The sequence below is a fragment of the Petaurus breviceps genome, unplaced genomic scaffold (assembly GCF_028583685.1).
Source record: "Petaurus breviceps papuanus isolate PSGF00001 unplaced genomic scaffold, PetGlider_PUasm1.0 220, whole genome shotgun sequence".
NCBI classification, from domain to species: Eukaryota; Metazoa; Chordata; class Mammalia; order Diprotodontia; family Petauridae; genus Petaurus; species Petaurus breviceps.
The window spans coordinates 3,440,826-3,453,956 of NW_027185876.1; the positions used below are offsets into that span (position 1 = coordinate 3,440,826).

Consider the following 13,131-nt stretch of genomic DNA (forward strand, 5'->3'; position numbering starts at 1 on the left):
GGGTGAGATTTTCAAATGTAATAACTTATAACTGAATAAGAAGGGTGTTCAAATTTGGTCCTTCTGAAGCTCTCCACTAATGAAAACTTTCCCTTCTAAGGTTACCTTCTGTCTACTCAGTATGTATCTTGTATGCATCTATTTATTTACATGTCATTTTTCCAATTACCATGAAAACTCCTACAAGGTAAAGGGCATTCCCCCCTCCCCCCTTTGCTACTCCAATGTTTATGACAGTGCATGGCATATTGTAGTCATTTAGGAAGTACTTGGTGATTATTGGCTGATTGAGTAGGGACATCAAAAGACTAAAGAAGAAATAAGTAAGGGCATATAGTCCAAGAATTGGAAAATATAATTCAGAATAAACTAAAATAGATGTAACCAGAAGGACAAAACAAAGGAAAATTTCTTGGAAAAGGACACAGGAAAACAATACTACTTAAAATAAGAGACTGGAAAAGATGGAAAGGAGGGAAAAATTTGAACCATATTCTAAATGGGTGGGGAAAGAGAAAGATAAAAAAGGGCAAGGAAAAAAGATAGATAGATAGATAGATAGATAGATAGATAGATAGATAGATAGATAGATAGATAGGTAGGTAGATAGATAGATGGTTACATACATACATGCATACATACATACATGTTATAAAAGTCAGTACATGGAACTTATGTTAGGGTGGAGGTAGAGCTTGTGTGAATGACTTTTAGATAAATCAGAGTGATTTATCTAAAACTAATCTAAGGGACAACTATTGTCTTTAGAAAGAGGGGAGGGGAATGGGATAAAAATCAATACAAAAGAAACAAATGGTGGAAAATAGAAGCTTAAGAAATGTAACTTTAATTGTGAATGGATTAAACAATTCAATAAAAATGAAAGTGACAGAATGGATAGGAAAACAAAATACAATGAGGTATATACGAAAAAACATAAAAATAACACAAACAAAACAAAAATGAAAAATTGATTATTTTTTAAATTAGATAAATTAAATGATTCTAAAAAGTGGGAATTAAACTTGTGCTATCATACTTAGCATAAATAAAAATTCACCCTATCAAGACAGGTGAACAGAACAACTACATTATATTAAAGGAATCTTAGACAAACTATATCAACATTAAAGGTATATTCACCAGAAGGTATAGCATCTAAATTCATAAAGTAAAAGTTAACTAATTTACATGAAGAGATTTAGTCCATAATATAATAATTGTAGACTTTAATATTCCTCTTTGAGAGGAAAATACAGAACTAAAAATGTTGAATTTACAACTTGAAAGCTCTATCTATGCAATCTTCTGAATGGAAATGCTAAAGATATACATATTTCTGAACATGAACTTTACAAAAATAGGTTCCATGCTACGGCACAGAGAACTTGTAAATAAGCAAAAAGAGAAAAATACTAAACACATTCTTTATGGATCAAATGCTATGAAAATAGTAGTTTGTACAGAGAATAACAACGAAAGATATAGACCTAAATAGAGACAATAATAATATCTTGAATAATTGATGGATCAAAGACTGTGCCATAGAAATGATTAATATGAAAAGAATGATACTCATGAGAACAACATACCAAAATTTCTATACGCAACTAAATCAGTTCTCAGAGAAAAACATGACATCTCTGAAAGCAAGAATGAACAATATAGAAAAAGAAAAGAATAATGAACAAGACCTATAGTTTAAAGAAATAGGAAATAACAAGTAAATAAACCCAATTAAGCACCCAAAAAAGGAAATTCTGATGGAGGAGAAATAGATAAAACGTTGCTGCATAATTGTAATAGCCAAGATTGGTCCTGGAGAAAAGCTGAGATAGCATATACCCTTTTCCTTAACTGCAGAAGAGCAGGACTGTGAGTTAGGGAATATTTTATCGATGACCAGGTACAGCTAATGTGTCAGTTAGCTTTGCTGAACTGCATTTTTCTATTTATTTTTAATCTTTGTTATAACAGATAGTTTCCTGGGTAGAGGAAGGAAAAATGAATGTGATCCCAAAACAAAAGAGATAAATAAAAATAAGATAAATCTTAAAGAATAAAAAAGCAAGTCACTTAACTTATACTAACACCACTGGGTAAGAGGGGAAGAGAAATTGTATGACACAATGGTCAGTTGAAAAGACCAAGTTATTTCCCTAAGTTAGGAATGAATCTTATTTTTATGAAAATCAAATACCCCAACACTTCAGGGATCACAGCATGGGGTGCAGGAAAAAGCCAAAACTTATCTTGCCTTATTTTCATTCCCTATTTGCATAAAAATCGACAGGTGGCTATATTACACACCAAAGTTGTAAGAACAAATTGATTCTATTCTCACTTCCACCATTACTACCCCACTATCAAATGATAAGGTGAGAGAGGGTAATACCCCAATAACCAAATATTTCCATAGAAAATATGGTTGTGCTAAATATTATTTCCTGAAATTAAACATGCACACATAAATGATGTTCAAAGTTATATATGTAAAACTAATCTGAGGGACAGCTATTGACTTTAAAAAAGTGGTAGGAAGGGTGGGATAAAAATCAATAAAAAAAAAAGAAACAAATGGTGGAAAATACAAACCTAAGAAATCAAACTGCTTAAAACTTCTCTGCCTCAAGTATAATCACTATCCAACAAAAGGGGGGGGGGGTTAGCAGAGAACCAAAACCTGCTGTTTACTGACTTTTTTATCATAAGGAAGACAGGGACTAAAGTGCTATTCATAATTATATTATCAACCTGATAACATAAACCATTCCCAGAACCTTGAGTGCATGGGGTGACTGCACAGGCAGGAATTTCCTGTTGGAAGACAATACTTGAGAGTCAAAAAGGGCCTAACAGATCTCAACCAATCTCATTTTACAGATGAGGAAACTGAGGCTGTGACAAATTAAGTGACTTATGTAAGGTGTTATGCTCAAGTGGGCTTGCAGAGGTCAGAGACAGAATTTGAACCCAAGTCCACTGACTTTAAATCTTTCCCTTAAGTTCATTTTCCCTGAATCCCCATTTTAAAGACAAGGAAATGCAGTTGCAGAGTAGCTGGGACTTGCCCATAGCTAGTGAATCATACAATGGGGACTAGAATGAGTGATATGCCTCAGCTCAATGACATCCTTTCCATTACCCTCTGCTGATTCATAGTTAAGTGGGATTTCTCCAGTATAGAGACTGTTAAAGTTTTCTGACTAGGATCAAGGAATCTCCCAAAATAGCTCAATTTCCTAAGTAGAACAATGGAAAAGGGGTTGGAAATTGTTGAGCCAACATTTTTGTTATTGGAAGGATTGTTAGCCTAACTGTACACTGGGAGAAATCCAGCTTTTTTTTTGTCATCCCTGAAATCTCAGACTTGGAAGGGACCACAAATGACAACTAGTATAACCCAAACCTGAAAAAGTTTCCTTTCTGGGGCAGCTAGGTGGTGCAGTGAATAGAGAGCACTGGCCCTGGAGTCAGGAGGACCTGAGTTCAAATTCAACCTCAAGACACTTAACACAAAGACTAGCTGTGTGACCTTGGGAAAGTCACTTAACCCCAATTGCCCACCCCCCCCAGAGGAAAAAAAAGATTCCTTCCTAGCAGATACCAACCAAGTGGTCCTCCAACCTCTGCTTGGAGGGGAGCTCACTACCATCTGGGACAGCCCATTCTTTGCTCATGTTTCGACTTGTAAGTTGTTTTTTTCCCCTAACATTTTGCCTTCTTTAACAATTTCTATCCATTGCAAAACTTCAGGTTTATTTACCAAAGTGTTCTCCAAGTAAAGTATATGGACAAGGTCACACTGGAATCTCTTCTGTGGCTACTAGGTTAAGGAAAATAACCCATAATAACAATATACTCATAAAGCAGAGAAGATTTTGTCTTTATAGAGCATGAAGTTTCCACAAATCTTTCCTGGGTATTAAAGAGAAACACTGCTTCCCTAAGGTATTCCATTGGCTGTTGTTTTTAAGTAATAGTAATTAAATTAAATTTAAGTAATAGTAATTAAACTCCCTGAGCCTCAGTTTCATTATTTGTAAACTCAGGTGATGGAACCAGATTATCTATGGTGCTGTGAGATTGACACACCTTTTCAAATGCCCAGATGATTCTGGTTTAACAGGGACAAAAGGGAAATTCTGAATGAAGATATTCTCTGAAGGCTAGCCATACTTACAGAAGACAGGCTTTGCATGTACATGATTGATGCTGTGGCCTTTTGTGTATTATTATGTATAAACATGCATCCGTCTTTGAAGAGATTGTGAATAATGCAGTTTTCTTGGGTGCAAGTGTTTTTTTCACATACAAAAATACCCGTGAGGTCTGATGAGCACCTAAAAAAAACAAAAGTAGAACAGATGTCAGCTTTTGGAATGTACATGTTTCTTATTTCATGGTTCACATACTAATTGTTCATCAGGAGTTTCATGCCCCTCACAGCCTTGCTGTCTGGAAAGCAATTTTGCAAGCCTGTATAGATGTTATCTTCATTATTAATCACTGTTCCATTTTACCTTTCTACGGGCAAGTCAACAAGCAATAATGTACCTGCAAATTCTGGGACTAGAAAGAGAGGCAAAAAAACAGACACGAGTCCTCACCCTCAAGGAGGTTATATTCCACTGGGGGCGACGCCATGCAAACAGCTCAGTCCCAACAAGATACATGAAAGACCAATGGGACATCATGTCAGAAGAGGCACTAAGATTATGGAGGAAAGGGAAAGGCTTCCCGTAAACGATGGGATCTTAGCTGAGACTGGAAGGAAGCCACGGTTTGTCCTTTGTTCTCAAAGAGGACCATGACATCAGGGAGATGATGTCATGACTTGCAATTGACTTTGATATGAGTGAGGGAGGGCTGTGCAAGGTCAGCGGCCTCACTTTTTCCTCCAGAGCCAAGTGGAGTCAAGTGGCCAGATATCAATCAGGACGACTGGAGATGACCCAGGATGCAGTGGGAGACCTTGACCCTTTTAAGCTAAGGTCTTTTCAAGTTCTCACTTTGAATGAAGCAATGCTCATTCAGTGAATAGGCCTCTTTAAGGAAACCAGAGACTGAGAAGAAATAAAAATAGAAAAGGAATGTTCAAAAATTAAGGGGAAAAAAGAGACACTTTCTAGTCTTCTACACCTCCGTATTTGAATGAAGAGTTTTCTTTGCAGTGTATTCCTCAGGACTATACCATCTAATAATGCTGCAACAAGCCATAAGGAAGATTAATTTTTATACTAAAATCAGTAACATAATGCCCACTTCTTTGGAGATGATAGGATAGGGGAAGGTGGGGAGACAGGGGTATGTCGGAGACAGCTGGCTCTCCAGTTTTTAAGTTGGATTGTTAAATATTCAATGTGAGCATTTACACCTGAAAAATCAGAAAATGCTGCAAGTCAGGGCTTCATTTTTGTTGTCATCGGTCATTATTTGCCTAGACTTAAATTGAAAAAAATGTTAGTAATACAAATAAAACTTAAGAGTACATCAGGGATACTTTTTTTTTAAAGAGAGCCAGTAGTTAAATAACTTCCAGTACACCCATGGGTGGAGATATCCTGAGTCAGATATACTCTCAGTGTCTTTGCTTTCTCTCAGGTTGGAAAGAAGAGAATGAGAGGGAGTGGGGGAATGAGTATATTCCAAGCTATCTTCTGTTCAGTGAAAAGCCCAGAACTCAACAAATACCTTTCACCAAAAATCATAGATCTAACATTTGGCTTTGAATAAACTGAAGAGATAGAGGAAGACAGGTCAGGCACGCTGCAGAGGGGATTCTGGCATCAAGTAGAGACTGGACTCAATGGCCTTTGTCAGGGCCTGCTTTTTAGATGGAGCCTTTGTCAGGGCAGGCAGTCTGTAGAAGCTTTTCCCCTGGAAACTCCCAAACTTCTAGCTTTTTTTTGCTAATTGGTGCTACCTGCCTATGCCATCAAAGATGGGATACAAATTAGATTCCCCTGAGTAAGGATTCTCTCTCCCCCCACACACAGAGTCCTTCCTATATAACACCTAGGCTTCTTCAGCATCATATGGTAGTCCTGTTGGGTTGGCTAAACCCTAGTTGTGACCACACCAAACTAGGAAGGATGGCAAAAGCCTGGAATGATCCGGCTAGTAGACCATTAGACCTGCTTCCCAGAGGGTCACTGGATCTTCTTCCTTCTCTTGCCATAGCCTGAAGACCATCTCATCCTAGGCAGCTGGTAGTATAGTGGATAAAGAGCCAGACCTAGAATCAGGATGACCTGGGTTCAGATTTGGCCTCTGCTACTTACTAGCTGTATGACCTTGTGTAATTCACTTAAGCCACTGGCCTCAGTTTACTCATCTGTAAAAATGGGAATTAAAATCACACCTACCTTGCAGGGTTGCCGGGAGAATCAAATGAGAGAATATCCATAAGGCACTCAGGAGAGTGTATGGTACATGGTAAGAGCTTAATAAATGCTTGTTTCCTTCCTTCTGTGCTCCTTGACATAAGGAACTTTGCCCCTCTGGGGATCTGGTTTTGTCCTTGGCTCTCAAGTGACTATAATCTGGGCATATCCTTTGCTACCTCCTCTCTTCCCTTGCTCTGGGACCATGAGAATCTCAAGTTAAAGGCTTCCTTTTGAATAAATAGAAATATTTTGGCCCAAAAGTCCTATTGTTTTTAGCATAATTGGAGAAATCTAAATCCGCCCCCCCACACACACACAAAAGGAAATTTTACAGCTTCCAAAGGCCTTTCATGCTGTCAAATTCTAATGATTCAGATAGAAAATACCCACCTGGTGACTTTCACCTGATTGTGTCCTGCCATGTAGAAAGGTTTCTCATTGTTATACTCATCAAACACACCCCAGCGAAGATGGGCCCATTCATGGACAAAAACTCTGCCTGTGGAGAGGGGAAAAAAGAGTCCATTTTTTGAATTCCTGATAATCGGCTTAAAGGTCAGTCCTTGTGCAAAGAGGTCTTGCTGATCAGTCACAAATCATTGCCATCTCTGGTGTGCCCTGAGCTGCTCTGAGATTTGGAGCAGTTGCTGAGCCCAAAGAGTTCAGACTAACTAGTGCCAGCTACTTTGAGGACTCACAGGTTTGGAGCCTTGGGTCCAAATCCTTCCTCTCATACTTATTACCTGTGAGTTACTTCGCCTCTGTTTTCTCAGCTATAAAAATAAGGAGATTGTACTAGACTGCCTCTGAGGTCCTTTACACTCCTGGGTTTGTGATCCCATGATCAGGTAATTGAGTTCAGACTCTACCATGTATATCCACAATGATTCATTCAGTGCCTGCTTATTGGAGGGGAAAGGCAATGGACCTACCAATTATTTTTGGACCCCTTGAATTATATGTCACAAAACAACAGAAACCATTACTTCCCTCCCTCCTAAGCTTCTCCTTTGGACAGCTTTTCTATTGCTAATAAGGGCATTACTATCCTCTCAGCAACCGAGGCTCATAACCTCAGCATTATTTTCAACTCCTCATGCCCCATGAGTTTAACCTGTTGCCAGATGTCATGATTTCTACCTTCCCAACATTTCTCATTGATGTCCCCTTCTCTCTATTCATGTAGCCACCCCACTCATCACCTTTTGCTTGGATGGTTACAACCACCTCCTAATCAATCTCCCTGACTCATGTCTCTCCCCACTCCAGTCTCCCAGAGTGATTTTCCTTAGGTACAGATCTGACCAAGATCTGCCCCTACTCAGTAATCTCCAGTGGCTAGCTATACCTTCAGGAACAAACACACAATCTTTCAGTTGGCATTTGAAGTCCTTCATAACCTGGCCCCTTCATCCCCATTTAATCTTCTTACACTTTACTCAGTCTATGATGTAGCTACCCTGGAATATTTTCTGGAATTTGTACATCTTCACTGGCCATCCCACCATGCTTGGAATGCTCTCCCTTCTTACACAGACCTCTTAGTTTCTTGGATTCCTTCAAGGATCAGCTCAAATCCCACCTTCTCCAGGAAGCCTTTCCCAGTCCCCAGCCCCTTTCCCCACCTCCTTGGGCCTTGCCCTGAGAGATGACCTTCTCATGGATACCTAGTCATTTCCATGCTTTCTCCCCTATTACAACGTGAGCTCCTCTGAGGGCAGGGGCTGTGTTTTTGCCTGTCTTAGTATCTGCAGGGTTTGATAGCACAGTGCTTGACCCATAGTATTTAATAAGTACTTCTTGACTGAAAGATAATTAATAATCGAGTTCTTTCTATTTTCCCATCATCATCACCTTTGTATCTTCTGTAATATACTTCAGCTAAAAGCTTCTTAATAGCCTACAGAATGAGACAATATAAAATGAGATGATATTTATAAAGCACTTTGCAAATCTTGAAGAACTATGTGAATACCATTATTGTTGTTATTATTATTAAACAAAGTTCAAATGCCTTATATAGGCATTCAAGGCTACCCACAATTTTATTCCAGCTGATTTTTTCTAGCTTTAGCTACCACTGCTTCCCTAGCTGAGTTGCTCAGCACCAGCTAAATTGGGCTATGTATTGTCTCTATACAACTCTTCACACTCTTCCACATCTGTTCCAGAATTGAACATGATACCCTAGACACAGATGATACTCTGGATCAGCAGTTCTTAACTGGGGATCCATGGACCCCCAAGGCGGGCACATGATTAAAAAAAAATTTTGATAATTGTATTTTAACACAATTTTTTGTTTTCCTATGTGATATAATTTAGATATTTAAAAGCATAATTCTGAGAAGTGGTCCATAGGCATTGACAGGCTCCCAGAGGGATCCAGGACACATACACACACAGAAAAGGAGAAGCTGCTCCCCCTGCAGTCTGAGCAGGACACAGGCTGCTGAGACTTCCATGTTCCTGAGTACCCTGCATCTCCTCAGTTTTCTGGGGTTCCATACCATCATTGCCTCACATTATTCTTGCAGTACATTAAAATCCCCAGGTATTTTTTTTGTACAAACTGCTTTCTAGCCTAGCTGCCTCCATTTTATACTTAGGAAACTTTAAAAAAATTAGAGGGGGGGGTGTGAATTTTCGAATCCAATGTAAAATTTGACGTTTTTTCCCTATTAGAAATATTTTTGGTGATATAACCAAGGAACAGCAGCCAGGGTATAGGGGAAATAGTCCTGGGTTGAAGTAATAGGATGCTGAGCACAGTGCCTGTCACATAGAAGGGGCTTAATAAACATTTATGGAATGAATGAATGAATTTGGCCTCAAGTCTGGGTTCTGTCACTTACTACCCCAGTCATTCCTCTTCTGGGGCCTCAGTTTTCTCATCTGTTGCCCAGGCTGGGGGAAAAAAAGCAAAATGTTTGAAAAAGTAGGGGCCTTCAACCTTCTCTCCCATCTGTAGAGGCCGCATGCATATTCTGAGCAGAAGAATAAGCCAAGGGAGAGTCAAAGCCACTTAAAATATAAGGCCCATATTCCATAGACAACATGTTTCTTGTTTTCTCTCCCCTCTCCCCTTACCCCCTTGAGAGAAGGGATTTTGACTTCCCTTGTATCCCCGGCTTCCAGGGCAGTCAGTTGTAAGTGCTTAGTAAATGATTAGAGATTGATTGCTATAAAATGAGTCTGTTGGACTACATGACTCCTCAGGTCTCTCATAGCTTCAAATCTGTGATCGTTTTTGCTCACAGCCCTGTCTCTTCACCCATCAGAGCTCTAATATTCTCATGATCACCATAGCCTAAAGTACTAACCTCCCTCTTTGAACTGGATGGCACTCTGACCAAAACCCTTATAATTTACTACCTTGAATCAATATCCCAGTAAGGATGATCTGGGTTTACATCTCACCTCTAACACTTACTAGCTGTGTTACCTTGAGCAAGTCACTTAACCTAAAAGATTGATATTGTGGTTCAGTCGTGTCTGACTCTTCATGACCCCATTTGATATTTTCTTGGCATAAATACTGGAGTGGTTTGCCATTTCCTTCTTCAGCTCATTTTTCAGATGAGGAAACTGGGGCAAACAGGGTTAAGTGACTTGCCCAGGGTCATTACAGCTGGTAAGTGTCTGAGGTCAGATTTGAACTCAGGAAAATGGCCTGACTGTAGGCCTGGCACTCTATCTACGGCACCACCTAGCTACCCATAAAAGATTTATATTATCTAATCAATTCCACACCTGAGGGAGGAGTACGCAGAGATAGTCTACATATTTTAGACCAGCTGTTCCTATGTGAATTTATCTCTTCATTTAGATTTTAAGTCACCTGTAGGGCTGTAATTCTCTATGTTTCCCTATGAGAATACACAGCACCCAGTGTGTTAAGCTTTTTTCATTAGATTGTGAGCTCCTTGAGGGCAGGGACTATCTTTTATCTCTTTTTGTACCCTCAGCACTTAGCAGTCCCTAGCACATATTAGGAGCTTACTAAGTATTTATAGACTGAACAAGGCAGGGGCTTAAAGATCACATGTTGGTTGATTGACTGATGAACCAAACTCACCTCGTGATCCATAGATGGCAGTCAGGTTATCATTTAGTAGGAAATTAGGGGTGAAATGTATGTATTGACCTTCTTCTCCACACCCTCTATACTGTAGGGTATATGGATCATCTCGGCGTTTCTTATACCAATCGGCTATGATGATATTTGCCTAAAACAACAGCAATGCCACATGGATGAAACCAAATATACACAGATACTAAAATCTCACCAGAATACCTTCCCATAATATTTTTTAACTGAACTTTAAAATATTTAGTGAAAGTAATATGAAATCACATTATGGCCATGTGACCTTTCTCATTTTCCTGTTTAAAAGTAACTGAAAACTGGGGCGGCTAGGTGGTGCAGTGAATAAAGCATGGGCCCTGGAGTCAGGAAGACCTGAGTTCAAATCCGGCCTCAGATGCTTAACACAAAAACTACCTGTGTGGCTTTGGGCAAGTCACTTAACCCCAATTGCCCTCCAAAATGCAAAAAAATAAAAATAAAAGTAAACGAAAACTGCTCCCCTTTCCCCTCAATTTCATTTCCTCTAGGGATAGGAACTGGACTTTTAGTATAAGGCACTTCCTGGTTTGGAAGTGCTTCCCTTTACCAATATAGGTGGGCACTTTCTCCTCAATTTATCCTAATCTGTACAATAATTCTAATTTTAGAACTTCCTCAGTTTTTGTTTTGCTCTCATGAAGGGGTTTGCTTGCTATTTACTCTGTGATGGTCTTTTATGTAACCAGGACTTGATGGGAAGGGGCCAAACTGGCAGGTATCAGCCAAGGGCTATCTCTACCCCCACCTCCCTCCATTTAAAGGTTAGTTACCAAGGAAATACTAAAAATCATACCCTTAGATCAGCAATGTTTAAGGAGGGGTCAAGAGATACGATTCTATCATGATACCCCTCAGAAATAGGAAAGAAAAGGAGCGAGGAATCAACCATAGTCCTTTTCCACCTTTCTCAAAGAGAAGACCACAATTTTCTCTGGAGAGGGGTGGGCCAGATTTCAGATCATATCTTTCCATGCCTCTTCACAAGCCATGTATAAAAATGTATGTCTCTTTCTGCACCTTGAATTCATCACTTCTCTGTTAGGAGGTGGGTGAGAAATCCATCACTGGATTTCTGGAGACATGGTCGGTCATTGCATTGATCAGAGTTCTGAAATCTAAGTTGTTTTTCTCTACCATGTTGTGGTCTTTGTACAAATCTTCTCCTAGTTTTACTCACTATATTCTCCACCAATTTAAACCATCCAGGATTCTCTGCAATTGTTCCTTCCATCCTTTCTTATGGCACAGCAATATTTCATATAGCCGCAATTTGTTCGCTCATTCCTCAACTGATGGGCGCCGTCTCATATTCTAGCTCTTTGCTTTTTGTCTTTGTTTTTCTTTTAGTCTTTCATTTGGAATCATGAAGTCTGTTGAATTTTATTCCCTCATTTGAATGACCCTCCTTCCAGCCTAGTCTGATATTTTTCTACACCAAACTATTCGTGTGTTGTGTGTTGTGTGTTGTGTGTTCAAGCCTCCTTTGTCAACTCCAGACAAGAAGGAGATTTATTTCATGCCCACTTCGCCCATGTCTTCCTTCATGTCTTTCATAATCTTCTTACACATTCTAATTATGAGAAATAGCAAGTTGCCCACCCCCTTTTCTCTATATATTAATGTATTCCTTTTATTCTCCCTTCCCTTTCCTCTCTTAGGACTCTTAAAACAGAACCAATATAGCGCTCCCCCTCCCACCCTGTCCTGTTTATTTTTTTTTATTTCACTTCTTCAATACCCTTTTAATACATTAAGCTTCTGAAGGGGCATTTCTTTATTATTTCTCTATTAATCTGGTTCCTTCTTACCTTGACGGTATTTTTACCCCTTATAACATTTCCCTCCAACCCCCAATTTCTCTGTGATCCAGTGACACTGGTCTCTTTGTTATTCCTCCCACAAGATACTTCATTTCCCAAATCCCCTATGTCTTCAATGTCTGGAAGTGTCTCCCTCTTCATCTCCGCTTCCTGGCTTCTTGTAAGTCTCAGCTAAATTCCCACCTTCTGCAAGAAGCCCTTCCCGATCCCCCTTAATGCCAGTGCCTTCCCTCTGCTGGTTTTCTCCAATTTATCCTATATATATAGTTAATTTACACATAGTTGCTTGAATGTTGTCTTCACTTTTGCTGAATCCTCGACCAAGTCATGCCCTCTAATTGTAAATTTTCCTCAGAGTTCTGTCCTTTTTTTCTTCTCCCTCTATACTACTTCACTTGGTGATTTCATTATCTCTCATGGATTTAATTATAACTCTATGCTAAAGATTCTCAAATCTACTTATTCTGTCCTACCCTCCCTGTTGACCACCCATCTCATGTCTCCAACTGCTTTTTAGGCATCTTGAACTGGATGTCAAGTAGACATCTTAAACACAAAATGTCCAAAACAAAGCCCGTCATCTATCCCCCTAAACCCTCCCCCCTACCCCCCGCCCCCAACCTCTATATTACTGTTGAGAGTACCATCATTTTTCTAATCTCCCAGGCTCTCGATTTAGATATCATCCTCAATTTATCACCATCTCTCACCCCTGCCCCCTGCCATATGCAAACTGTTGCTGAGGTCTTTTGATTTCATCTTTATGACACCTTGAATATGCGCCCCCCCCCCC

General features: G+C 39.5%; 1 protein-coding gene across 1 annotated transcript in view; it reads right to left on the minus strand.

The window, feature by feature from the left end:
- CLCA2 (chloride channel accessory 2) overlaps positions 1–13,131 on the minus strand; it is a 55,349-nt gene that overhangs the window by 35,745 nt on the left and 6,473 nt on the right. Inside the window, exons 3-5 of the mRNA XM_069094563.1 lie at positions 10,468–10,618; positions 6,780–6,888; positions 4,184–4,343 (exon numbers count right to left, since the gene is read on the minus strand). Of these exons, the coding sequence (XP_068950664.1) occupies positions 4,184–4,343; positions 6,780–6,888; positions 10,468–10,618 (420 nt within the window). The remainder of the gene's footprint in view (positions 1–4,183; positions 4,344–6,779; positions 6,889–10,467; positions 10,619–13,131) is intronic.